The sequence below is a fragment of the Microcaecilia unicolor genome, unplaced genomic scaffold (genome assembly GCF_901765095.1).
Source record: "Microcaecilia unicolor unplaced genomic scaffold, aMicUni1.1, whole genome shotgun sequence".
NCBI lineage: Eukaryota > Metazoa > Chordata > Amphibia > Gymnophiona > Siphonopidae > Microcaecilia > Microcaecilia unicolor.
The window spans coordinates 213,710-240,973 of record NW_021963061.1 but is presented as its reverse complement, the minus strand read 5'-3'; the positions used below and the strand labels follow the sequence as shown (position 1 = coordinate 240,973).

General features: G+C 47.0%; 1 protein-coding gene across 1 annotated transcript in view; it reads right to left on the bottom strand.

Moving 5' to 3' along the window:
* Positions 1-537: 537 nt before the first annotated feature.
* Positions 538-27,264, bottom strand: part of LOC115458863 (E3 ubiquitin-protein ligase DTX1-like) — a gene marked incomplete at its 3' end in the record, with an annotated part of 78,008 nt that continues 51,281 nt past the window's right edge. The window contains exon 2 of the mRNA XM_030188701.1: positions 538-1,219. Coding sequence (XP_030044561.1) covers positions 538-1,219 — 682 coding nt within the window. The remainder of the gene's footprint in view (positions 1,220-27,264) is intronic.

The following is a 27,264-nucleotide window of genomic DNA, read 5'->3' as shown; positions in this document are numbered from 1 at the left end:
CAGTGATAAATAAAAGAATTATAAGAATACTAGTAAAAAAAGGCCCGTTTCTGTTTGAAAGGAAACGGGCGCTAGCAAGGTTTTCCTCTGAGTGTGTATGTTTGAGAGAGTGTATGTGAGAGTGACTGTGTGAGAGAGGCTTCTGTTCCTGCTGCTGTGCATTCCCCGTGTTGTGCTGATTCGCTGCTCCCTGTATCGTGGCTCCGCCCCTCTCCCTTCTACTGACCAATCTGGTGTGGGTTGTGTGACATCACTATTATCTACTCCAACATGATCCAGACCACCTCCAAGGGATCCACGGTTCCAGGCAGCCTCAAAATGTTGGAGGTGAGAATTATTATATAGGAAGTCACTGGTCCAAAAAAGGAACTAGTAATAACCAACCACAGCTGAAGGAACATTGAAAATCTCTGACATTTTTTTTTAACAAGTGATATGAAGTAGACTAATACATGATCTCTGGACGTTAATTCACTGCACTTCTGTAATGACAGTAGAAAAATGACACAGCGTGACAGAGTGATGAGAAAGTCTTACCCTGGTGGAATGGCTGCCCTGGTACTTAAGACAGCCGTGCGCTGTGTTCCTGGCCGGTTCAGATTATTTTGCCCTGGAAGCTGGGTGCTAGCGGGGGCACTCTGACTTCTGGAGAAAGTCGAATGCTGCGTGCCATTCAGGGGGCGCACCTGCTCCATTTTGGTTGGTCCTCCAGCTGGCGCCATGCTTGTTGACCATAACGCTGTGCCATTGAAAGTGTTGCTCTGTCTTACAGCCAGCGTCCCATTCCCAGTACTGGAATATACCTTCCTCCGCTGGGATGCCAGGATGGCATTTGAGGCAGCCCTGGTGCTGTTAACAAGCAGGCACTGCTGGCATGAACAGGGCTGCCCAGAATTGGTGCCTACTGGCCAAGACTGGGACTTAGGAATGGAGCCCATGGTAAGTGGGTAGGCTAGGTCCATGCGTCGACGGAGGCGCCTTTTCCGTTGAGTCTGACGGTTCATCTGAGACATGCTGTTGAAGTAGATCAGATAGCAGAAGCCAAGGGTGGTTAAGTCTAGCCAAGGGTGTTGCTTCTCATAAGCATTTTGGATGGTGATGCAGATGTCCATGTCGTAGGGAGTCCAAGAGCCATTATCATTCTCCCATTCCCACACAATCCCTTTCCCAGGGGCCGAGGACGGGTCATAGAAATTTCTCCTCACCGGGCGCATTGTTCCTGAGAAAACAAGATGAAGAATACTGTGAGTTGGTATTATTCTTGGTCTACCAAACTTATGCCTCGTTAATCTACAACACATAGCTTTAGATTCCACGTTTTCATGCCGCACATCTGCATTCACTGCTGGCTGGTCATGCAGCTCTGTGTACACTTTCAGATGCACCTGAACTGAGGAACATCTCCCCTGTCAGAAACATAAAAGAGCTGTCCAGATAATCTGCAGCGGAATTAGAACCACAATCAGAATTTAGTCAATGTTCTCAAGATGGAGAAACCAAGGCAACTGAGTGAAGTCGTCTTAGCAGAGTAATAACTCTACCCCCAAGCATTCAACACTGTTTTGATATTAAGTCACATCTCCTAAAACAGGCCTTGACAAATTTTTGTTAAATTTAGAAGCCAGCCCAAAAGGTAAAGGGTCCTTTTACTAAGACGCGTTAATGAATTCGTGTGCATTATGTGCCATGCTGCCCATAGGTATACAATGGGATGCGGCATTTAGTGTGTACTAATCCTTAGTGCGACTTACTAGAAGGAACCCTTAGGATCCAGCAACAACTAAGACTCATCTCACAATTACCCCTCTCTAGGAATGTGTTTTCATTATCTCGCATTTACCCCCCTGTTTACTAATTTGCGCTAGCCGCTACCACGCGCTAATGCTGACACAGCCCGTTCACTTTGAAAAGACTGCATCAGCATTGCTGCGCAGCTTAGTAAGCAGGGGGGGGGTTAGTTTGTTAGTTGCCCTTTTACTAAGTCATGTAGGCGCCTACACGTACCCAACACGCACCAATTCGGAACTACTGCCCTGCTACCGCGTGGCCTGGGCGGTAATTTCATTTTTTTACGTGCGTCCAGCACGCGCACCGGAAAATATATTTAATTTTCCATCACACAGTGCTCACTGGGTGTTAATCGTTGTGCGCGTGCTGACGATTACCGCCCGGTTAACACACGAGACCTTACCGCTTAGTGAATGGGTGGTGGTGAGGTCTCAGGCCCAAAATGGATGAGCGCCAATTTTCATTTTGCCGCACATCCATTTTTTGCCCCCAAAATAAAAAGGCCTTTTTTGCAGGCATGCTGAAAAACGGACCTTTCGCGCCCAATACATGCGTCTACAACAGCGCAGGCCGTTTTTCGGCGCACCTTAGTATAGGGACCCCTTAAGTGCCTTAAAAACTTTACCTCACACTAAATCGAAATTAAGACATATCAAAATCAGTTTGCATGCATTAAACCATCCCAATATACGTTAAAACGTTTTAACTGAACGTGTGAAATGATGTGAAGAAAAATCTGAAAATCAGAAGAAAGGCCCAAACACACCAAAAGCTTTCCCCCTGTGCATATCCCTTACCCCTCTCCAAATTTAAGAGTAAGGGTAGGGCAAAGTCTACAACAGCTGCATATAAGACCGTAAACCACTTTGGTTGAGCCACAGAACGGCGGAATCTCAAATCCATGACCCCCCTCCGGTTCCCTCAACAGTAAAGTATTTAAAAAAAACTGGTGGTCTCAGGGGCGGACTGCCCAGCCACTGTCCGACACACTCCCTATTGCCATGCTGCTCCCCCCCCCCCCCTCCACCACAGCCGACGCCCTTGCTGTACAGGTCCTACCTGAAGGACCCTGGTGGTCTAGTGGTCTCTACGCTGTGCTGCCACTGTTCCCCCTCTCGCCGGCACCGTGTTTTCAAAATGGCGGCTGAAACTTCCCGCAGTAGTCTCGCGGGTCTCAACAGTCTCGCAAGACTTCTGCAGGGAGTCTCGGCCACCGTTTTTAACAGTACAGCACAGCAGCACAGGGCAGGGGAAACAGCAGCAGCACAACAGGCAGGAAAGAACATGTTCCCCCCTCCCCCCACAAAGGCCACTAGATCACCAGCGGCGCACCTTTAAAGGTAGGACCAGGGAGGGCTATAGTGTGAGCCGGGCATCCAGGCAGAGCATCTGGATCCTCGTGCCCGGTTGCCCGAATGGTCAGTCCATCCCTGGGTGGTCTAGAGGACCCCACCTCCCTAATCCACTACCAACTGTAAAGAAACACCTCCCTGATGTCTAGTGACACCCCCATACCCCCCCCCCCAGTATCCCAAAGCAAGAGTGATGCCCATTTGTTCCTGTCTCTTGTGCCATCGTCTTTAAAATGGTGATGCAATCCTAGTCATTTGCCATTTGTGCAATTCATCTCTCAGACAGTATGAACCAGGAAGTCAAAGGAGCCTCCACACTAGTCAGACCATGAGACTGACACGGGAGGTCCTTCACCATGCAGCTCACACTTATCAGTGGCGTAGACTGCACAAGGAGCCTTCATTTTCCAGCACCATGGGTCATCTTCAACATTGAGGTGCAAAATCTCAGGTACCGCAACGCAACTTCTAGACACTATGGTGACCTGGTGCCCAGGATACCTTCAGCCCTGTCCTAACATATCAATTCCCCACCCCCGCCCTCTCTGTAAAGTCATCTATGATTCACTGGTATATTCAGACATGGCCATGCTTTACCATGGAGTAGCCTAGCGGTTAGAGCAACAGTCTTGACATCCTACTGCTGCTCCTTGTGATCTTGGGCGAGTCACTTAACCCTCAGTTGCCTCAGGCACAAATTTAGATAGCCCTCCAGGGACAGGGAACCTACTACTGAAAAAGGAGTGAGCAAAACCCAAATAAATAAGAAAATTAGTTCCTGAAGGTTTGTCGAGAAATAAATGGCATTAAGTAGCAGCAGATTCCTTTGGGGTCCTTTTATTAAGCTGCGGTAAGCACTAATGCAGGCCTTGCTCAGCCATCCTGCGGTAGTTTTGGGATCAGCGCACACTTTCACGTGCTGGGGGCCAGAGAGCAGGCATGTTCTAAACTAATCACGGTTAGTACAGCTACACTGCTGCACGCTAACCGATGAGTGCGTAAGTAGCGTGTGAGCCCTTACCGCCTAGAAAATAGCAGTAAGTTCTCATGCACTAATGCCCATGCGCTAATGGGGAAATTAGCGTGTGGCCATTAATAGGAAAAATGTATTTATTTATTTGTTAACATTTGTATCCCACATTTTCCCACCTATTTGTAGGCTCAATGCGGCTTACAATATATAAGCCGCATTGAGCCTGCCATGAGTGGGAAAGCGCGGGGTACAAATGTAACAAAAATAAGTACATAAGTAGTGCCATACTGGGAAAGACCAAAGGTCCATCTAGCCCAGCATCCTGTCACCGACAGTGGCCAATCCAGGTCAAGGGCACCTGGCACGCTCCCCAAACGTAAAAACATTCCAGACAAGTTATACCTAAAAATGCGGAATTTTTCCAAGTCCATTTAATAGCGGTCTATGGACTTGTCCTTTAGGAATCTATCTAACCCCTTTTTAAACTCCGTCAAGCTAACCGCCCGTACCACGTTCTCCGGCAACGAATTCCAGAGTCTAATTACACGTTGGGTGAAGAAAAATTTTCTCCGATTCGTTTTAAATTTACCACACTGTAGCTTCAACTCATGCCCTCTAGTCCTAGTATTTTTGGATAGCGTGAACAGTCGCTTCACATCCACCCGATCCATTCCACTCATTATTTTATACACTTCTATCATATCTCCCCTCAGCCGTCTCTTCTCCAAGCTGAAAAGCCCTAGCCTTCTCAGCCTCTCTTCATAGGAAAGTCGTCCCATCCCCACTATCATTTTCGTCGCCCTTCGCTGTACCTTTTCCAATTCTACTATATCTTTTTTGAGATACGGAGACCAGTACTGAACACAATACTCCAGGTGCGGTCGCACCATGGAGCGATACAACGGCATTATAACATCCGCACACCTGGACTCCATACCCTTCCTAATAACACCCAACATTCTATTCGCTTTCCTAGCCGCAGCAGCACACTGAGCAGAAGGTTTCAGCGTATCATCGACGACGACACCCAGATCCCTTTCTTGATCCGTAACTCCTAACGCGGAACCTTGCAAGACGTAGCTATAATTCGGGTTCCTCTTACCCACATGCATCACTTTGCACTTGTCAACATTGAACTTCATCTGCCACTTGCACGCCCATTCTCCCAGTCTCGCAAGGTCCTCCTGTAATCGTTCACATTCCTCCTGCGACTTGACGACCCTGAATAATTTTGTGTCATCGGCGAATTTAATTACCTCACTAGTTATTCCCATCTCTAGGTCATTTATAAATACATTAAAAAGCAACGGACCCAGCACAGACCCCTGCGGGACCCCACTAACTACCCTCCTCCACTGAGAATACTGGCCACGCAATCCTACTCTCTGCTTCCTATCTTTCAACCAGTTCTTAATCCATAATAATACCCTACCTCCGATTCCATGACTCTGCAATTTCTTCAGGAGTCTTTCGTGCGGCACTTTGTCAAACGCCTTCTGAAAATCCAGATATACAATATCAACCGGCTCCCCATTGTCCACATGTTTGCTTACCCCCTCAAAAAAATGCATTAGATTGGTGAGGCAAGACTTCCCTTCACTAAATCCGTGCTGACTTTGTCTCATCAGTCCATGTTTTTGTATATGCTCTGCAATTTTATTCTTAATAATAGCCTCCACCATCTTGCCCGGCACCGACGTCAGACTCACCGGTCTATAATTTCCCGGATCTCCTCTGGAACCCTTCTTAAAAATCGGAGTAACATTGGCTACCCTCCAGTCTTCCGGTACTACACTCGATTTTAGGGACAGATTGCATATTTCTAACAGTAGCTCCGCAAGTTCATTTTTTAGTTCTATTAATACTCTGGGATGAATACCATCAGGTCCCGGTGATTTACTACTCTTCAGCTTGCTGAACTGACCCATTACATCCTCCAAGGTTACAGAGAATTTGTTTAGTTTCTCCGACTCCCCCGCTTCAAATATTCTTTCCGGCACCGGTGTCCCCCCCAAATCCTCCTCGGTGAAGACCGAAGCAAAGAATTCATTTAATTTCTCCGCTACGGCTTTGTCCTCCTTGATCGCCCCTTTAACACCATTTTCGTCCAGCGGCCCAACCGACTCTTTGGCCGGTTTCCTGCTTTTAATGTATCTAAAAAAATTTTTACTATGTATTTTTGCTTCCAACGCTAATTTCTTCTCAAAGTCCTTTTTTGCCCTCCTTATCTCCGCTTTGCATTTGGCTTGGCATTCCTTATGATCTATCCTGTTACTTTCAGTTGGTTCTCTTCTCCACTTTCTGAAGGATTGTTTTTTGGCTCTAATGATTTCCTTTATCTTACTGTTTAGCCACGCCGGCTGACGTTTAGTCTTTTTTCCCTTTTTTCTAATACGTGGAATATATTTGTCCTGAACCTCCAGGATGGTGTTTTTAAACAGCATCCACGCCTGATGCAAGTTTTTTACTCTGCGAGCTGCTCCTTTCAGTCTTTTTTTCACCATTTTTCTCATTTTGTCGTAATCACCTTTTCTATAGTTAAACGCTAGCGTACTTGATTTCCTAGTTTCACTTCCTTCAATGCCAATATCAAAACCGATCATATTATGATCACTGTTATCAAGCGGCCCTCGTATCGTTACCCCCTGCACTAGATCATGAGCACCACTAAGGACTAAGTCTAGTATTTTTCCTTCTCTTGTCGGCTCCTGAACTAGCTGTTCCATGAAGCTGTCCTTGATTTCATCAAGAAATCTTATGTCCCTTGCGTGTACAGATGTTACATTAACCCAGTCTATATGCGGGTAATTGAAATCCCCCATTATTATTATTGTGTTGCCCAGTTTGTTTGCGTCCCTGATTTCCTTTAACATTTCCGCATCCGTCTGTTCGTCCTGGCCAGGCGGACGGTAGTACACTCCTATCACTATCCTTTTCCCCTTTGCACATGGAATTTCAATCCACAGTGATTCCAAGGAGTGTTTTGTTTCCTGCAGAATTTTCAATCTATTTGATTCAAGGCTCTCGTTAATATACAATGCTACCCCTCCACCAATCCGATTCACCCTATCACTACGATATAATTTGTACCCCGGTATGACAGTGTCCCACTGGTTATCCTCCTTCCACCAGGTCTCAGAGATGCCTATTATATCTAATTTTTCATTTAGTGCAATATATTCCAACTCCCCCATCTTATTTCTTAGGCTCCTGGCATTCGCATATAGACATTTCAAACTATGTTTGTTGTTCCTAAGTACATCATGCTTAGTACTTGACAGTATTAATTGGCAATCTTTTGTCTGATTTTTATTGTTATTTAAAGATACCCGATCTACTACAATCTCTTTTGCAACCTCACTATCAGGATACTCTATCTTCCCTGTTATGGTGATATCTTTGAAAGATACCTTATCCCGAACCATGCTCTTTTGAGCGACTGTCGGCCTTCCCCCCATTTCTAGTTTAAAAGCTGCTCTATCTCCTTCTTAAACGCCGATGCCAGCAGCCTGGTCCCACTCTGGTTAAGATGGAGCCCATCCTTTCGGAATAGGCTCCCCCTTCCCCAGAATGTTGCCCAGTTCCTAACAAATCTAAAGCCCTCCTCCCTGCACCATCGTCTCATCCACGCATTGAGACTCTGGAGCTCTGCCTGTCTCTTGGGCCCTGCGCGTGGCACAGGTAGCATTTCAGAAAATGCTACCCTGGAGGATCTGGATTTCAGCTTTCTACCTAAGAGCCTAAATTTTGCTTCCAGAACCTCTCTCCCACATTTTCCTATGTCATTAGTACCCACATGTACCAAGACAGCCGTCTCCTCCCCAGCACTATATAAAATCCTATCTAGGTGACGCGTGAGGTCCGCCACCTTCGCACCAGGCAGGCAAGTCACCAGGCGATCCTCACGTCCACCAGCCACCCAGCTATCTATATGCCTAATGATCGAATCACCAAGTACAACAGCTGTCCTAACCTTTCCCTCCCGGGCAACATTTGGAGATATATCCTCGGTGCGAAAGGATAATACATCCCCTGGTGGGCAGGTCCTGGCTACAGGAGTACTTCCTACTTCACCAGGGTGATGCTCTCCTTCTAGGAGACCTCCCTCCTCCAAGGTAGCACAGGGGCTACCTGACTGGAGGTGGGACTTCTCTACAACATCCCTGTAGGTCTCCTCTATGTACCTCTCTGTCTCCCTCAGCTCCATCAAGTCTGCTACTCTAGCCTCAAGAGAACGGACACGTTCTCTGAGAGCTAGGAGCTCTTTGCATCGGGCACACACATATGACACCTCACCAATTGGGAGATAATCATACATGTGACACTCAATGCAAAAGACTGGATAGCACCCCTCTCGCTGCTGGACTGCTGACTCCATCTTAGTGTTTTTTGAGTTTTTCCGTAATTTAAAACTTGCTAAAGTATTAAGGATATCAGCCTATCACTAACTTACAGTTCCTCCTTTAAACCCCAATCTTCAAGTTCCGAAAGCACAAGCAAAATTTGTTCACTTACCAGAGAAATATCCTCTTCTCCCAGAACTTATTAGAAGGAAAGCTGAGAAGGCAACCGGTGGGAGAGCTGGGCACCTCTCAACCAAGAAAAGGCTTACCAGGGGTTAGGCCGAAGCCAGCATTCCTCCCCCTGAGGGTCACCTGATCCTGGCTAGAAGTACCTGGTAGCTCTGGGTAGGTGGAGCGAAAGCCCTGGGTAACTGTGGCGAAGGCCCTGGGAAGGTCGGGGTGGATTTGGGAGTCACCCCGGATGCAGCTGTGAGGATATGCAGAACGCTGCAAGTCCTCCACAGCACCTGGTAGGAGCACTGTGCACCTTGAGCAGAGGCCCCGAGTGGATCGGAACGGACCTGGGAGTCACTCCGGCGAAGGCTCCGAGGATATGCAGATGAGCTGCAAGTCCTCCACGGCACCTGAGAAGGCAACCGGTGGGAGAGCTGGGCACCTCTCAACCAAGAAAAGGCTTACCAGGGGTACCAGGGGTAGATACTATTGGAGATTCTACATGGAATGTTGCTACTGTTGGAGATTCTACATGGAATGTTGCTACTGTTGGAAATTCTACATGGAATGTTGCTACTATTGGAGATTCTACATGGAATGTTGCTATTCCACTAGCAACGTTCCATGTAGAAGGCTGTGCAGGCTTCTGTTTCTGTGAGTGTGCAGGAACGTCAGACTCACAGAAGCAGAAGCCTGCGCGGCCACATTGGTGATCTGCAAGGGCCGACTTCTACATGGAATGTTGCTAGTGGGACTCTGGGCAAGTTAATTAACCCTCCATTGCTCCATGTAAGCCGCATTGAGCCTGCCATGAGTGGGAAAGCGCGGGGTACAAATGTAACAAAAATAAAATAGATACTATTGGAGATTCTACATGGAATGTTGCTACTATTGGAGATTCTACATGGAATGTTGCTATTCCACTAGCAACATTCCATGTAGAAGGCTGCACAGGCTTTGTTTCTGTGAGTCTGACGTCCTGCACGTCAGACTCACAGAAGCAGAAGCCTGCGCGGCCACATTGGTGATCTGCAAGGGCCGACTTCTACATGGAATAGCAACATTCCATGTAGAATCTCAAATAGTAGCAACAGTGGAGGAGTTGCCTAGTGATTAGGGTGGTGGACTTTGGTCCTGGGGAACTGAGGAACTGAGTTGGATTCCCACTTCAGGCACAGGCAGCTCCTTGTGACTCTGGGCAAGTCACTTAACCCTCCATTGCCCCATGTAAGCCGCATTGAGCCTGCCATGAGTGGGAAAGCGCAGGGTACAAATGTAACAAAAATAAAAAGTAAATAGTACCGGAGAGGCCTTTGCAGGCTCCGGTGTGAAGAAATACAGGGTGATGTTGTGGTAAGATCAAGTTCATGTGGCACAGCCACATTAGGGAATCGGAGAACGGAAGAGTGGAAGATGGGGCCTATTTATCACCATGCTAAACGTGGCCTCAGTGCGCGGGAAAGACCCGAGCTGGGGATAGTGCCGGCCACTTTTCAGGGCTGCTTAGTAAAAAGCCCCCACTTTTAAATTTTTATCCTATTTGATTTAACCTTTTTTGTTTTATTAGTTTTATCTTGTATTCGGTTTAGGTCTTTCCTGTCTTTCTTTGGTTTTCAAAACGTTTTATATATGTCGTTCACCACTTTGCGCACAATGTATTATGAGCGGTATATTAAGCATTGAATAAACCACAATCCATTAGTCCAATAAAACAATATCACTTCACTCTTTTTTTTTTGTTTGTTTCTGCACATTTAGGGGTGGACTAACACAGCAAACTCATCGCTCAGTCCAACTGGAGAAGAAAAGAAACGGATAGACCGTGAGATTCAGGGGAAACTGGAATTACACAGACAGCATTTAACGAGAAGCTACCAGCAAGAAATGTACTGACTGTGCGTTGCTTGGCTGTTCCCCAGAGCTTGTGCAGCTGGGGAGCTGAAATCGTAAGCTTTTTCATAAGTGTGACAATTAGGGAACTGGACGCACCAGAGTACAGAAAACTCCTTGGGAAATCACGAGCACCAGGGGCAAGTGGAAGACAGGAAACCCAGCGAGACTAAAGCTGACGTGGCAAACGTCTGGCCCAGCGAGAACAAGGATTCACCTCCCTCTACCAAACGTCTCGCAATAGCTATCACTGAGAAAGGCAAATATTTATCTGCAAAAATGTACAGATCACCTTCCCCGTACCCAGACATCCTACACAGGACTCACTGAGACAGAAAGACAAAGAGAATGCATGAAGAAACAATCAGAATAACACCATGGAGACCCCTCGGAAGACAAGATATATCAGAAGCCTGGACGAGCTTTAATTTCTCTTCTGTAGGGTCACAGCAGATTTACTTCTCTATCTGACGCTTTACAACCAAAGGGGGGTCATCTCCTAGAGCAGTGTTTTCCTACGTAAGTACATAATAATAAGTACTGCCATACTGGGACAGACCAAAGATCCATCAAGCCCAGCATCCTGTTTCCAACAGTGGCCAATCCAGGTCACAAATACAAGATCCTGAAAAAGTTCAATACATTTTATGCTGCTTATCCCAGAAATATAACAAAATATTTAAACACACATGAATACAAGTGTATTGCTTCTTCAGCTTATTGAGAGTGGAGTAGTCTCATATATAACACACGATAAAGATTATTTGATTTTTCACCCAATGACTGGGTGTATTATCTGTGTGTATTGTCTAATCATTGATTTAACCTCCACCACCCTTTGCTAATCTTATATATGAAAATATATTTCTGTTTATCAATATGCTATCATCTAATTTTATGCAGCACTTAGCTTGAACAAGTTGGTGCTCTTAAAACCCCGACAGGTCCCCGTTTCGTGGCTACTTTTTCAAGGGGGAGTCACCAGTTCAAGTAACTGTCTCAAGTGCAACTGCAGCATTACTCTGTCTCTCTCAAAATGGCCTGCTTTTCTTCTCGGAAGCTATTTATGGGTCTTCAGCAGGGTTGCCAAATAAAAAAAAAAATTCCCACACAAAACGGTCCAAAACCCGCCCAAAAACCGCACACACCCCACCTCCGCCGTCATCAACCCCACCCCTTCCGTCCTCACCCCCACCCCTGCCGTCATCAACCCCGCCCCTTCCATCATCACCCCCACCCCTGCCGTCATCAACCCCGCCCCTTCCGTCATCACCCCCGCCCCCGCCGCCGTCAGCCCTGCCCCCACCATCATTGCCACGCCCAATACGTCAGCAAACCCCGCCCAACACGTCACAAACCCCGCCTCTGTCGCCATTAGCCCCACCCCCGCCGGCCGAAAAACTGCCCCAAAACCCGCACAGAAAAAAACAAAACGAGCCCAAAAAACCGCAACCCGCCGCGGGCAAAAGTTTCCCCGCGGCAGGTTGCGGAAAACCGCCCATCTGGCAACCGTGGTCTTCAGTCTCTAAATCCCTCCTCCCCTTCTTTTTAACTACCCCACCTACTGGTGAGCTGGTCTCCTCCTCCCTCCCCCCCTTTCTAGGATACTCCTCCCAGCTCTCTTCCGGCTTGCGCCAGAACTTTCTTAATTGTTGTCCCCCTTTTCTGGGCTCTAGCAAGGCTTCCTGGGATTTGTAGTTTTTCCTCCCCTTCCCTTTCTTAAAGGGCAATAACCATTCCCTCCCCCCCTCCCCCGGTCCTATATCTGTCACACCTTAAAGAGGAAACATCATTTCCTTTTACAGCCCTGAACTTAGACAATTAATAACACTTCCCTGGGGTCCCTCCATGACATGACATGATCTTTGTAAATTATGAATGATATTTTTCTCAAGTGGTTGCCTCTATATTTGTCTGGGGGGGGGGGGAGGGGGCAATTAGAAGCTGTTAAGATGGTATTGATACCCAAACTGAATGATACCTCTTCCTTATCTTGATTCCTTTTATGAAACAATAGAAAGTAAAATTTCTACGTTGTTATAGCACAGCAAGACGCCAAGGACAGTACAAAGAAAATTAAAATTGGTTAAAGAAAGGGCGGAGTCAATTTCCCAGATTTCAAATTGCACCACTATGCTTATCTGATGGCTGCCGCATGGTTCACAGATAGTTGATGGGGTGGTTACAGCTGGAAGGGTGTTAGTAAGTTCTCTCTCTTTTCGTAGTTTGCTTACAGCTAGACGGCTGCACTGGAATGGGGTTAGCGAGAATCCCGTGGTTACCATTAAACTTTTCTGGCGATTTTACTCCCTTGATGTCTGGTTTGTTTTTGGTTTTTCTTCCGCCATTTTTTGTGGTTTGTTCCGTTTTTACGGGAGATTTGGACTTCCTTTTTTGTGTTTACCGCGGGGATGGACCAGGTCTGCGGGGATCCCACAGGGATGGACCTGGGTCCTGCGGGGATTCCGTGGAAGCGTAGGCAAGTCCAGTCTTGCCTCCCCTTCATCCCTGGGTGCCCTTCCCGAACGTACCTCAGTACATTCCTGGTGGTCTAGTGGCCTCTTATGGGCAGGAAAGATCCCCACTCTTTCCTGCCCACTGCTGGTATTTCTTTAAAATGGCTGCCGAGTGGGGAGGGAAGGAGAAGAATACAAGATGCAAACAATAATTGTGTGGTTTGTTGTGGTTATTTTGATGTAATATGCCTATTGTTGGCTTGTAGCCAGTTGATGCTGTATCTTTTTGAAATTCAATAAATAAACCTTAAAAAAAAAAAAAAAAAAAATGGCTGCCGAGACTTCAAGTGGGATATACTGATGTACGTTCGGGGAGGGCACCCACTCTGGGCTGGAGGGAAGGCGGATGGATGGAGTCGTGCATTGGGGGACATAGGAAGGAGGGAGGAGGCTGGAAAAAAATTTAGTAAGGGGCACGTACATGGAGAAGGGAAAAGGGTAAACAGAGCACATGGGATAGAAGAGGATGGAGAACAGAGGGGTCATGCTGCTCATAGAGGTTTGCGTTTTTGGAAATGTGCGTCATTTTACATTTTTTATTTAGCAGACTATGGAAGAAAATGCATTTATGTTTCTTTTATCAGTTTTTATAGAATCTGGCTTTCCTTGAGGGGGGGGGGGTGACTGTGCGGCGAGGTGCGATGCGATTCCGAGGGAGCAAAGTGCGATGCGGTGTGCTACAGATGGGGTCTGGGTGGGCCAGGGGTGGGAATGGAGAAGATTACTTGCGGTGGGGACGGGTTAGATTTCTGTCCCTGTGCAATTCTACTTACAGCTCAGGCTCGAAGGGTGGTTGCCTCACTCTCCACTAACTGCTATATCAGAAGCGCTAAGATTTATAGTCAAATACTTACATTTGTCAAGGCCTAGGTGGGAGAATATTTCCTTTTGGCTTAACCCTGAACTGAAGATACAAGATAAAGTACTTATTTGGACTGAACCAGGGGCATAGCCAGACAGCAGATTTTGGGTGGGCCTAGGCAAGAAGTGGGTGGGCACCAAATGTTCTCTCCGACACCCCCACATCAAACAAATATCTCAGCTGGTGGGAAGATGCTTCTCTCCGGTCTCCACCTTGGTAGTCTGCAGCAAGCATGCGCTGAAAACTGAGCATGCAGAGGTGCCAGTATTGTGGAGAGCAGCATTTTCATTACCATGTGCTACTGTTGGATGGGCCTGAGCCCTAAGTGGGTGGGCCCCAGCCCACCCAGGCCCACCTGTGGCTATGCCACTGGACTGAACGGCAGGATAGACATAGTTGGTTTCAACATCAGCTCCTTTAGATGTGGGGGTGAATTTGCCGCATCCAGTGTAGATGACATATGCTCCCATTTGTGCGATGCGACCCAACTAAAAGCACACCGTTTCCAAAGTTACACACTAAGCTGAAAGAAGACACAGAAAGAAATGAACTGACAAGAGGGGGAGCAATTTTAGATCTAGTCCTTAGTAGAATACAGGGCATAGTATGAGAGGTAACAGTGTTGGGTCCGCTGGGAAACAGTGATGATCACAACATGATCAAATCTGAGCTGATATCCGGGGTGAAGTCACCAAGGAATTCTACTGTAGCAGCATTTGATTTCTGAAAGGGTGACTATGATAAAATGAGGAAAATGGTTAAAAGAAAGCTAAAAGGATTAGCTGCAAAGGTTAGGCATGGCCTCTGGAAACCCAGAGTAAAACAAAAATGAGCGGAAGCTGACCAGAAAGACCAGACTGAATCCACAAATGTAAAAGCCAAAATAAACTATTTTGGCTTTTACATTTGTGGATTCAGTCTGGTCTTTCTGGTCAGCTTCCGCTCATTTTTGTTTTACTCTTGTTGTTTTGCGGGAGACTTCGGACTCTCCTTTGTTTTGTTCTCTGGAAACCCAGACCAGATTTACAAAGGTGGAAAGAAGAGCAAACAACAGCCATTGTGATTAAAAGGTAAAGTGAAAGAGGCTATTGGAGCCAAAACAACATCCTTCAAAGACTGGAAAATGGAGGAGTGGCCTAGTGGTAAGGGTGGTGGACTTTGGTCCTGGGGAACTGAGGAACTGAGTTCGATTCCCACTTCAGGCACAGGCAGCTCCTTGTGACTCTGGGCAAGTCACTTAACCCTCCATTGCCCCATGTAAGCCGCATTGAGCCTGCCATGAGTGGGAAAGCGCGGGGTACAAATGTAACAAAAATAAAATAGATACTATTGGAGATTCTACATGGAATGTTGCTACTGTTGGAGATTGAACATGGAATGTTGCTACTATTGGAGATTCTACATGGAATGTTGCTATTCCACTAGCAACATTCCATGTAGAAGGCTGCGCAGGCTTCTGTTTCTGTGAGTCTGACGTCCTGCACGTACGTGCAGAACGTCAGACTCACAGAAGCAGAAGCCTGCGCGGCCACATTGGTGATCTGCAAGGGCCGACTTCTACATGGAATGTTGCTAGTGGAATAGCAACATTCCATGTAGAATCTCCAATAGTAGCAACAGTGGAGGAGTGGCCTAGTGGTTAGGGTGGTGGACTTTGGTCCTGAGGAACTGAGTTCAATTCCTACTTCAGGCACAGGCAGCTCCTTGTGACTCTGGGCAAGTCACTTAACCCTTCATTGCCCCATGTAAGCTGCTTGATAAAGAAGGCTAAAAGAAAATATAAAGAGAAACTTGCAGCACAGGCAAAAACTCACAGTAATATCTTTTTCAGGTACATCATCAACAGAAAGCCTGCGAGGGAATCTATGGGACCGTTAGATCATAAAGGAGCAAAGGGGCACTCAGGGAGGACAAGACCACAGTGGAGAGACTGAAAGAATTCTTTACTTCGGTCTTTACAGAAGAAGATGTTACGAGATCTACCTTACCAGAAGTGGTTTTCAACGGTGATGATGGAGAAGAACTGAAATAAATGTCGATGAATCTGGAAACCGTACTGAGCCACTTAGACAAATTAAAGCGTAGTAAATCATCTGGTCCAGATGACGTGCACCCTATGGTACTGAAAGAACACAAACATGAAATTTTTGATCTGCTCTTAGTGATCTGTAACCTGTTGTTAAAATCGTCCATCCTACCTGAAGATTGGAGGGTGGCCAATGTAACATGGATTTTTAAAAAAGGTTTCGGGGTGATCTGGGAAATTAGAGACTGGTAAGCCTGATGTCAGTGCCAGGTAAAATAGTGGAAACTATTATAGTAACATAGTAACATAGTAGATGACTGCAGAAAAAGACCTGCACGGTCCATCCAGTCTGCCCAACAAGATAACTCATATTTGCTGCTTTTTGTGTATACCCTACTTTGATTTGTACCTGTCCTCTTCAGGGCACAGACCATATAGGTCTGCCCAGCACTATCCCCGCCTCCCAACCACCAGTCCCGCCTCCCAACCACCGGCTCTGGCACAGACCGTATATGTCTGCCCAGCACTATCCCCGCCTCCCAACCACCAGTCCCGCCTCCCACCACTGGCTCTGGCACAGACCGTATAAGTCTGCCCAGCACTATCCCCGTCTCCCAACCACCAGCCCCGCCTCCCGATCTTGACTAAGCTCCTGAGGATCCATTCCTTTGGCACAGGAATCCTTTATGCTTATCCCACGCATGTTTGAATTACGTTACCGTTTTCATTTCCACCACCTCCCGCGGGAGGGCTTTCCAAGCATCCACTACTCTCTCCGTAAAAAAATACTTCCTGACATTTTTCTTGAGTCTGCCCCCCTTCAATCTCATTTCATGTCCTCTCGTTCTACCATCTTCCCATCTCCGGAAAAGGTTCGTTTGCGGATTAATACCTTTCAAATATTTGAACGTCTGTATCATATCACCCCTGTTTCTCCTTTCCTCCAGAGTATACATGTTCAGGTCAACAAGTCTCTCCTCATACGTCTTGTAATGCAAATCCCATACCATTCTCGTAGCTTTTCTTTGCACCGCTTCAATTCTTTTTACATCCTTAACAAGATACGGCCTCCAAAACTGAACACAATACTCCAGGTGGGGCCTCACCAACAACTTATACAGGGGCATCAACACCCCCTTTCTTCTGCTGGTCACACCTCTCTCTATACAGCCTAACAACCTTCTAGCTACAGCCACCACCTTGTCACACTGTTTCGTCGCCTTCAAATCCTCAGATACTATCACCCCAAGATCCCTCTCTCCGCCCGTACCTATCAGATTCTCCCCGCCTAACACATACGTCTCCCGTGGATTTCTATTCCCTAAGTGCATCACTTTGCATTTCTTCGCATTGAATTTTAATTGCCAAACCTTAGACTATTCTTCTAGCTTCCTCAGATCCTTTTTCATGTTTTCCACTCCTTCCCGGGTGTCCACTCTGTTACAGATCTTACTATCATCCGCAAATAGGCAAACTTTACCTTCTAACCCTTCGGCAATGTCACTCACAAATATATTGAACAGAATCGGCCCCAGCACCGATCCCTGAGGCACTCCACTACTCACCTTTCCCTCCTCCGAGCGAATTCCATTCACCACCACCCTCTGGCGTCTGTCCATCAACCAGTTCCTAATCCAGTTCACCACTTCAGGTCCTATCTTCAGCCCATCCAGTTTATTTAAGAGCCTCCTGTGGGGAACCGTGTCAAAAGCCTTGCTGAAATCTAAGTAGATTACGTCCATAGCTCGTCCCTGATTCAATTCTCCTGTCAGCCAATCAAAGAACTCGATGAGATTCGTTTGGCACAATTTCCCTTTGGTAAAACCATGTTGTCTCGGATCTTGCAACTTATTGGCTACCAGGAAATTCACTATCCTTTCCTTCGAAAGTAGAGGGGGCCAGGGCTAAATCCGTGGGCGCCCATGCCCCCACCTAGCTACGCCCTGGTTATGGGATAGGAGGCAATGTCCTTATGTGGATTGATAATTGGTTATTGGACAGAAAACAGAGGGTAGGGTTAAATGATCATTTCTCTCAATGGAGGAGGGTGAACAGTGGAGTGCCACAGGGATCAGTACTGGGACCTGTGCTATTTAACAGATTTATAAATGATACGGAAATCGGAATGACGAGTGAGGTGAATAAATTTGCAGATGACACAAAACTATTCAAAGTTCTTAAAACACATGTGGACTGTGAAAAATTGCAGGGAGACCTTAGGAAATTGGAAGACTGGGCATCCAAATGGCAGATGAAATTTAATGTGGACAAACATTAAAAATGTAATGGGAGTCAGCACTCAAAGAAAAAGATCTAGGTGTCATTGAGGGGCATAATTGAACGAAAACGCCTATCTCCATGGGCGTTTATCTCCGAGAACGGGTCCGTGAAGGAGTGGACCGAACCGTATTTTGGGAAAAAATAGACGCCCATGTTTTATTCAACAATGTGTGAGCTGGGCGTTTTTGTTTTTCAGCGATAATGGAAAATGAAAGCGCCCAGCTCAAAAACGAATAAATCCAAGACATTTATTCGTGGGAGGGGCCAGGATTCGTAGTGCACTGGTCCCCCTCACATGCCAGGACATCAACCGGGCACCCTAGGGGGCACTTTTACAAAAACAAAAAAAACAGGTAAAAGAGCTCCCAGGTGCATAGCACCCTTCCCTTGTGTGTTGAGCCCCCCAAATCCTCCTCAAAACCCACTGCCCACAAGTCTACACCATTACTATAGCCCTAAGGGGTGAAGGGGGGCACCTACAAGTGGGTACAGTGGGGTTTGGGGGGGGGGTTGGACGACTAATAAGCATTAAGCAGCACAATTGTAACAGGTGGGGGGGGATGGGCCTGGGTCCACCTGCCTGAAGTCCACTGCACCCCCTAACAACTCCTCCAGTGAGCTGCATACTGCTGCCAGGGAGCTGGGTATGACATTTGAGGGTGAAAATAAAAAGTTGTGAAACATCATTTTTTTGTGGTGGGAGGGGGTTAGTGACCACTGGGGGAGTCAGGGGAGGTCATCCCCGATTCCCTCCAGTGGTCATCTGGTCATTTAGGGCACTTTTTGGGGCCTTATTCGTGAAAAAACAGGGTCCAGGAAAAGTGTCCTAAATTCTAGCTAAAAACGCATACTTTTTTCCCATTATCGGTGAAATGCGCCCATCTTTGTTCGGCAGATAACCACGCCCCAGTTCCGCCTTCGCCACACCTCTGACACGCCCCCATCAACTTTGTCCGCATCCGCGACGGAGTGCAGTTGAAAACGTCCAAAAATCGGCTTTCGATTATACCGCTTTATTCGTTTTTGTGAGATAAACGTCCATCTCCCGATTTAGGTCGGAACTTGGGCGTTTTTCTCGTTCGATTATAAGCAGGATTGTAAACAATCCGCTGAAGTCTTCTGCCCAGTGTGCGGCAGCGGCAGCCAAAAAAGCAAACAAGATGCTGACAATTATTAGGAAAGGGATGGAAAATAAGACCAAGAATCCTATAATGCCTTTGTATTGCTCCATGTTGTGACCTCACCTTGAGTATTGCATTCAATTCTGGTTGCCATATCTGAAAAAAGATATAGCGCAAATAGAAAAAGGTTCAAAGAAGAGTGATCAAAATGATAAGGGGGATGGAACTCCTCTCATATGAGGAAAGGCTAAAGAGATTAGGGCTCTACAGCTTGGAAAACAGATGGCTGAGGGGGGATATGATTGAGGTCTGCAAAACCCCGAGTGGTGTAGAATGGGTAGAAGTTAATCAGTTTTTTACTCTTTCAAAATGTGCAAAGACTAGGAGACACACAATGAAGTTAAAGGGAAATATTTTAAAAACAAGTTAGGAGGAAATATTTTTTCACTCAACGAATAGTTAAGCTCTGGAACTCTTTGCTGGAGGATGTGGTAACAGCAGTTAGGATATCTTGGTTTAAAAAAAGGTTTGGACAAGTTCCTGGAGGAAAGGTCTACAGTCTGTTATTGAGATTTTTTTTTATTTTTTGTTACATTTGTACCCTGTGCTTTCCCACTCATGGCAGGCTCAATGTGGCTTAGGTACTTACTTGTACCTAGGGCAATGGAGGGTTAAGTGACTTGCCCAGAGTCACAAGGAGCTGCCAGTGTCTGAAGTGGGAATTGAACTCAGTTCCCCAGGACCAGAGTCCACCACCCTAACCACTAGACCACTCCTCCACTCCATGGGGGAAGTCACTGCTTGCCCTGGGATTGGTAACATGGAATGTTGCTACTATTTGGGGTTCTGGAATCTTGTTACTCTTTAGGATTCTAGAATCTTGCTATTCTTTGGGGTTCTACATGGAATGCTGCTACTCTTTGGGATTCTGGAATCGTGACACTTCTTGAGGTTCTGGAATGTTGCTACTATCTGGGTTTCTGCCAGGTACTTGTGACCTGAATTAGCCACTGTTGGAAACAGGATACTGGGCTAGATGGACCACTAGTCTGACCCAGTATGGCTATTCTTATGACATTGTCCTGCACGTCCTGTTAAGAATGCCCAAAACGTATGCGCATGAAAATAAAAGTTAGCTTGTAGAGAATATGCTAAACTTTAAGAAGGAGGTGTCAAAGTAATATGTAGGCAGCCTGCTACAGTTCTTTTCAGGGACTCTGAAAGAGAGTAAACATCCACAGACACAGACAAGTGCTATGCCTTTAAGGTGCCCTGTTGGTTTTTGAACTGGACAGACCACCCGGCCATCCTTTCACTTTTTGTGCCACCACTGCTACAGCTGTTCAGTCCCTCCAGGGCACAAAGAAAGGGTGGGGAGCAAGGACTCTCCCTCTTGGCTCCCCGCCTTGTGATGTACAACTGACCTGCACCTTCCCTGCATGTTTTCCCGTGGTGACACTCTAGGACAGTGATGGCGAACCTATGGCACGCAGGGCCCTCTCTGTTGGCACACGCGCTGTCGCCAGGGGCGGAGCCACAGGCGGGCCCAGGCCCAGCTACTTTCCCTCCAGGCCCGCCCATCCAGCATCCCCTCGCATGTCCTCCCTGCTGGCGCTGATTACCTCCGTCGAAGCGGCCGCGTCTTTGAAAGGCCTGCCCGTCTCTAGCCTTCCCTTCGTGAGTTCGTTCCCTCGGAGTCAGTCCCGCCTTCTGACATCATTTCCGCGAGGGCAGGACTGACTTTGAGGGAACAAACTCACGAAGGGAAGGCTAGAGACGGGCAGGGCTTTCAAAGACGCGGCCGCTTCAACGGAGGTAATAAAAAAGACTTACATGCAGGGCATGGATGGGAGCGGGAGGGGAGGGCAGGGGAGAGAAGAGAATCGCTGGGTATGGATGGGTGGAGAGCAGGGGAGAGGAGGGTTGCTGGACATGGGTGGATGGAGGGGAGGGCAACTGTTAGACGGATGGAGGGGAGGGGAGGGAAGACAGGAAGGAAATGAACATGGATGGGAGGGGAAGGGAGTGATTGGCATGCATCACATTAATTATTCAAAAGCATGCCAAATGCTTTTAAAGTTCTGTTATTCAGGTTAAATTGCCCTGTTGGCACTTCGCCATAAATAATTAAATTTTGGGTTGCTGTTTGGGCACTCGGTCTCTGAAAGGTTCGCCATCATTGCTCTAGGAGAACAGAGGCCCCTCCCCCACTAGCTATGCTTCCTTTGCTCATAGATTTCTGTAACAGGGATTTCCCTCTCCTTCTTTTTCACACAAGCATGGGCAGATCTGTTAAATTCCCCTTCTGTCCCTTCTTCCTCTGGTTTTCACACCTAAATCAAAACGAGAGAAGATGAGCTCATAATTGCCAGACACACAAGGAAATGCAGAGAGAGAGACACACACACGTCGAAGATGAAAATTCAAGCATGTATAGGAAATATGCTTAACTAGCAAAGTGCTGTCAGTCTGTCTGTGGATGAATCTCCCTGCTGGAACCACGACAATGTTACCCAGCCTGGGGGCATAGGGCATGGGATTTGGTGGCCTTGTGGTCCCCAAACACACAGCTCTATGGAAACAGGGAGCCTAGAAGGTGGCAAAGGAACGGAGGTTCTCTGTGGCCCTACAGAGGTGGGAAGCCAGGCAACCAGCAATGACGGAGATGATGGAGTTATGCTGGGCAGGAGTGGTAGAGGGGGCAGGCAAACATTCTGAAGCGAAGGTCACTGGTCGTCAGGTACCCAGAAAGCAACAAGCAGAGAAACAGAATAAGGATAATAGATCAGGCCCATCTCCTCTGCCTAGTTTTGGAGCCAGAAGCGAGAGCCCCTCAGGGCTTCCCCCCACCCCTTCCCCGGGTAAGTGAAAAAAACAACAACAAGGGATGAACATCTTTAAAAGACTGATTGAACAAAGACTTATGACTTTACCTTCCTTCAAGGGTTTAAACTGATTAGACTCTCCAATGACCATTCCCATCTGGTGAGGCCCCACCTGGAGTATTGTGTTCAGTTTTGGAGGCCGTACCTTGCGAAGGATGTTAAAAAAATGGAAGCGGTGCAAAGAAAAGCTACGAGAATGGTACGGGATTTGCGTTCCAAGACGTATGAAGAGAGACTTGCTGACCTGAACATGTATACCCTGGAGGAAAGGAGGAACAGGGGTGATATGATACAGACGTTCAAATATTTCAAAGGTATTAATCCGCAAACAAATCTTTTCCGGAGATGGGAAGGTGGTAGAACGAGAGGACATGAAATGAGGTTGAAGGGGGGCAGCTTCAGGAAAGATGTCAGGAAGTATTTTTTCACAGAGAGGGTGGTGGATGCTTGGAATGCCCTCCCGCGGGAGGTGGTGGAGATGAAAACGGTAACGGAATTCAAACATGCGTGGGATATGCAAAAAGGAATCCTGTGCAGAAGGAATGGATCCTCAGAAGCTTAGCTGAAATTGGGTGGCAGAGCAGGTGGGGGGAAGAGGGGTTGGTGGTTGGGAGGTGAGGATAGTGGAGGGCAGACTTATATGGTCTATGCCAGAGCCGGTGATGGGAGGCAGGACTGGTGGTTGGGAGGCGGGAAATACTGCTGGGCAGACTTATACGGTCTGTGCCCTGAATAAGGCAGGTACAAATCAAAGTAAGGTATGCACATATGAGTTTGTCTTGTTGGGCAGACTGGATGGACCGTGCAGGTCTTTTTCTGCCGTCATCTACTATGCTACTATGTAAATGTAATTGAATAGACCCAAACCAATCGGCTTGAGAAACACTACATAAAAACCAGTACATGGACCAAACCACACAAGTCCACCCTGAAGAAAGCCACAGCATGATGGCTGAAATGTCGGTCAAGCAAACTCGGACATCTGGACAGCTGCAAGAACCTAAAATTCAGCAAGTCATCTTTTTGACTTGCTTAGTCGTGTTGAAAACTGAACCATTGAAACATTTCTTGACCCTGCCCCCTGCTGTAGGAGGCTTGTATGAATCAAGCACTGGAGTTGTTAACAAGCATTCTTTCCCAGTCTAAAAAAATCTATTTCATCCATAGATTTTCGGTAAAATGGGTCAAGCCTGACAATAGTGCAATCACTTGGCCAAGGTTTCCAGCTGCCGAGAGGACTGTAGAGTCATTCAAACTGAGTTTGCTCCCTGGCTTTATTACAGATAGTGACAAACCACATCCGCTCAGAACTGCAAACCCGTTTTTCCTGCTGTTTTGTAAAAATAATACAAGCTTTGGTAAGTCACCACTTTTGCTCCTAACGAGCAAGAGAAGGTATATGTGTATTTGTGTGTTGAGGGTTTCCATAGCAACTTCAATGACATGAAAAGATTCAAGGAAGAGGTTGCAGCTCTGGTGTGACAGGAAGTGATCTCAGAAAGCAGAACATCATGGAGCAGAGCAAAGCCAAGAGCAGGGGTCGAGGCACCTCCATCAATACTGCCATCACCCATCCACACAGGAAAGCTGAAATGGTCACAAGGTTTCGTGACACCTTGCTGCAAAACACCATAATGAGATCATGTTGCTTGGATGGGAAATGTTTATGTGAAGGACAGGAGCACAACAGGCATCTGGGACTTGGACCATGGAGATGGCGATTGCAGAGACTTCCTTCCCAGTCCTCCAGCGCTATCAATGGGTCTGATTTTCAGGACATCTCTAATGAATATGCAAGAGATAAATGTTGCATACAATGGAGATAGTAGGCATGCAAATCTCTCTCATGCATATAAGGGATATCCTGAAAACCTGTTGGCAGCCTTCCAAGACTGGGCATGAAGACTAAGGGTCTAAAGAGAAGCCAAGGGCAATGGCCCTATGCACCTAAAGCACATTAATGCTATAGCCAGCAATATCATGCATTTAAATGCCCGCATTATCCATCACAAGCTGTGAATGCTGTTCATTAACTTGCAGAAAATCACTTGCTATAGTATTAATGGGAAATTTATGTTAATGAGGTAATGAGATGCAAAGGGAGGAAAAATATTTCATTCTCTATTAACACGGTGAAGAAGGATGCATGTTAATGTGTTGAAAGTACTTTTTGCACGTTAACTCCAACATCTTAATTATACCTCTCTGAAGTATAGTTAAGTTTTTGTGATATTATTCACATGTATGCACAGACTTTAACATCCGTGGTAATGTGGGCCACATTTGCATCTCATTAGCAGTTAATACTGTACAAACAGCAAACTCACTCCCCTGTTTACCGCGCGGCAATGCTGACACAGCCCATTCAAAGTGAATGGGCTGTGTTGGCATTAGCGCACGGCAGCCGCCGGTGCAGCTTTGTAAATAGGGGGGTGGGGGGGGGGTCAATGTTTTGCATGTATTAACAGCTATTGTTAATCCACCATAGGTAGATGTACTCTTGTCATCTCAAGGTAAGACTATCCCGTCAGATCTCTGTCTCCACCTGCTGGAAGGCTTGCACAACCCACCAGTCTTGCTGGGCCTGTCCGGAAGGCCAATAAAGAAGACCAGATTGTCCTACGCAACTAAACAGCGATTCAACTCAATCCCTTCTTCAACTTACTCTCAAAGTCTTAAGAGCACTTAGTTGGGACTTTTAGCTGTTATCATTCCAGCATTCCGCTGGGGTCTTCAGAATTTGAAATACCCAGAGCAGTGGTTCCTAAATTGGTCCTGGGAACCTCCCCCCCCCCCCCCCATCCCCATCCAGTCAGGTTTTCAGGATTTCCACAATAGATGTGCAGGAGATAACTGCTCGCCTTCCCTGGGGATAAAAATACACGACGGCAGTTTTTTGGGTTTGGTGGCTGTCAAAAGTCTATGGCTTTGCTTTGGCTGCAGCTGTTCTGCCCTGCCCCAGATGCTGCTACCCTAGGCGACTGCCCAATCTGCTTGACGGCATACTGTTTGGAAAATTCGGCTCTAGGCTAGACCACAGCTGCAGATGAGGCTTGGCAACGCCCAAAGAATAAGCAAACACTGTAACAAATGGTCTGTTATTAGGGACTGGCACTTCATACCAGGTCACAGTCAAGCAGGTTGATCTAGTCTTGATTTGATCACAGCATGAACGCAGTTGTAGTTCTGAATTTCCCTAAGCAAATCAAACCTTCAGAACTACCCATGTAGTACAGCCAAGCAGGTCTGGCTTGACCTGCCTGGCTGACCTGGAGTGGGAGGTGGCACTCCAAGCTGCTGACGGACCTCCTGTGCTTTTTTCTCGGTCTCTCGCAGTTCCATCTCTGTCTACAAGGTTGACACCGCAGCCATAACAACAGCCTCGGTGTGCAATTAATAATTCTGTTTGAAGTGTTATGCTGGCAATGAATTTCTCCCAGGAGCCTCATGAAGGTAAACAGTCATACATTAGTGGTTTCTGTGGTGTTTGCTTTCAGGAGGGCTGGCTCAGCTGATCGTGCTGCTGGCAGCGATTGCAAGAACCCGAGAGACTGGTGCAGGAAAAGAGAAGCGCCCAAGCCCCAGCCCCATCGTTCCCAGCGGTGCAAGGGTGTAGCCCATGCACAGATTCACCCCTTCCATCATCTATCTGGACGGACAGGTCAGGAGACAGGGTTGTGTCCTATGTGTGACAGAAAGAACTGATATGTGTAATGTTCTGTGCACCTGTAAGCATGCAAGAATGCGTGAGAAGAGCAAAAGTGGGCGTGGCACAAAGCACGTTTGGGTCCGTGCAAATGTGACAAGAGAGAACGGGTGCGAAACCATGTGCTGGAGAATAAGCTTGCGAACACGTGTGCGTGTGTATGTGAGATTCTGTAACACACTGGGGTAATTCTACAATGGCGCTCACAAACGGCACCAGAAATGTTTGGCGCTAAGCGTTAGTCTGCGCACCCTTCACAGAATAGCGCCGCTTTCCACACCCAAATCTGGGCGCCAGACTTGCGCCCGCTGAAACCTGCTGTAAATCCTGGACCCGAGTTGGATGCCAAGACCTGGTATTCTAGACCACTGAAGCCTCGATGATCAGAAGCAAATGCGGGCTGCCAAAGGTCATTAACGCCAGACCTAGCGCCCCAGGATCAGAGTCAGTGAGTGCGTGAAACAACGTGCTTGTCGCATGCAAACTCATGCGAACGAAAGTCTCCCGCATTCCTCCTGAATGATCAGCGGGCAGCGCGCCAAACAAGGGTGCTGCACCCGCTGCAAATCCAATGCCAGCTCCCTGCCTGGTGCATCCTGGGATGTGCTGGGCAAGGCTTAACTTCCATATAAGGGCTCGTTAGCCAATTAAATTGTACACATATTGTATTTCGCATCTTGCATACTGCTTTTAAGAAACTTTCAAAGTGGTTCACAACATATATCATACCTCATTCAGATATGATATACAATTAAGTTTAAATAATTCATTAACTGAGAAATACTACAATGAGAAGATTTTAACATTTTACGAAAAAGTCTATAATCTGGTATTAACCGCATAAACACTGGCAGACTATTCCAAATTCTCGGGCCCTGAAATACAACACGAATGTTCCCAGACAGCTTCCTCAAGTGCGGGCACCATATATATAGAAACCAGGGGATTATACCCTCAAAACTTTGAGAACAGAGACACAGCACACATTACACCTGGGTGTGTGTTTGTGTTTCTATTTAAGTGCTACAGGTGTCCTGTACAACAGAAAAAGCTATGTACAGACAGAGAAGACAGCCATGTGCCTCACATGTACATGTACAGAGAAGACAGCCATGTGCCTCATATGTACATGGACAGAGAAGACAGCCATGTGCCTCACATGTACACATACAGACAGAGAAGACAGCCATGTGCCTCATGTACAGGGACAGAGAAGACAGCCATGTGCCTCACATGTACAGGGACAGAGAAGACAGCCATGTGCCTCACATGTACACATACAGACAGAGAAGACAGCCATGTGCCTCATGTACAGGGACAGAGAAGACAGCCATGTGCCTCACATGTA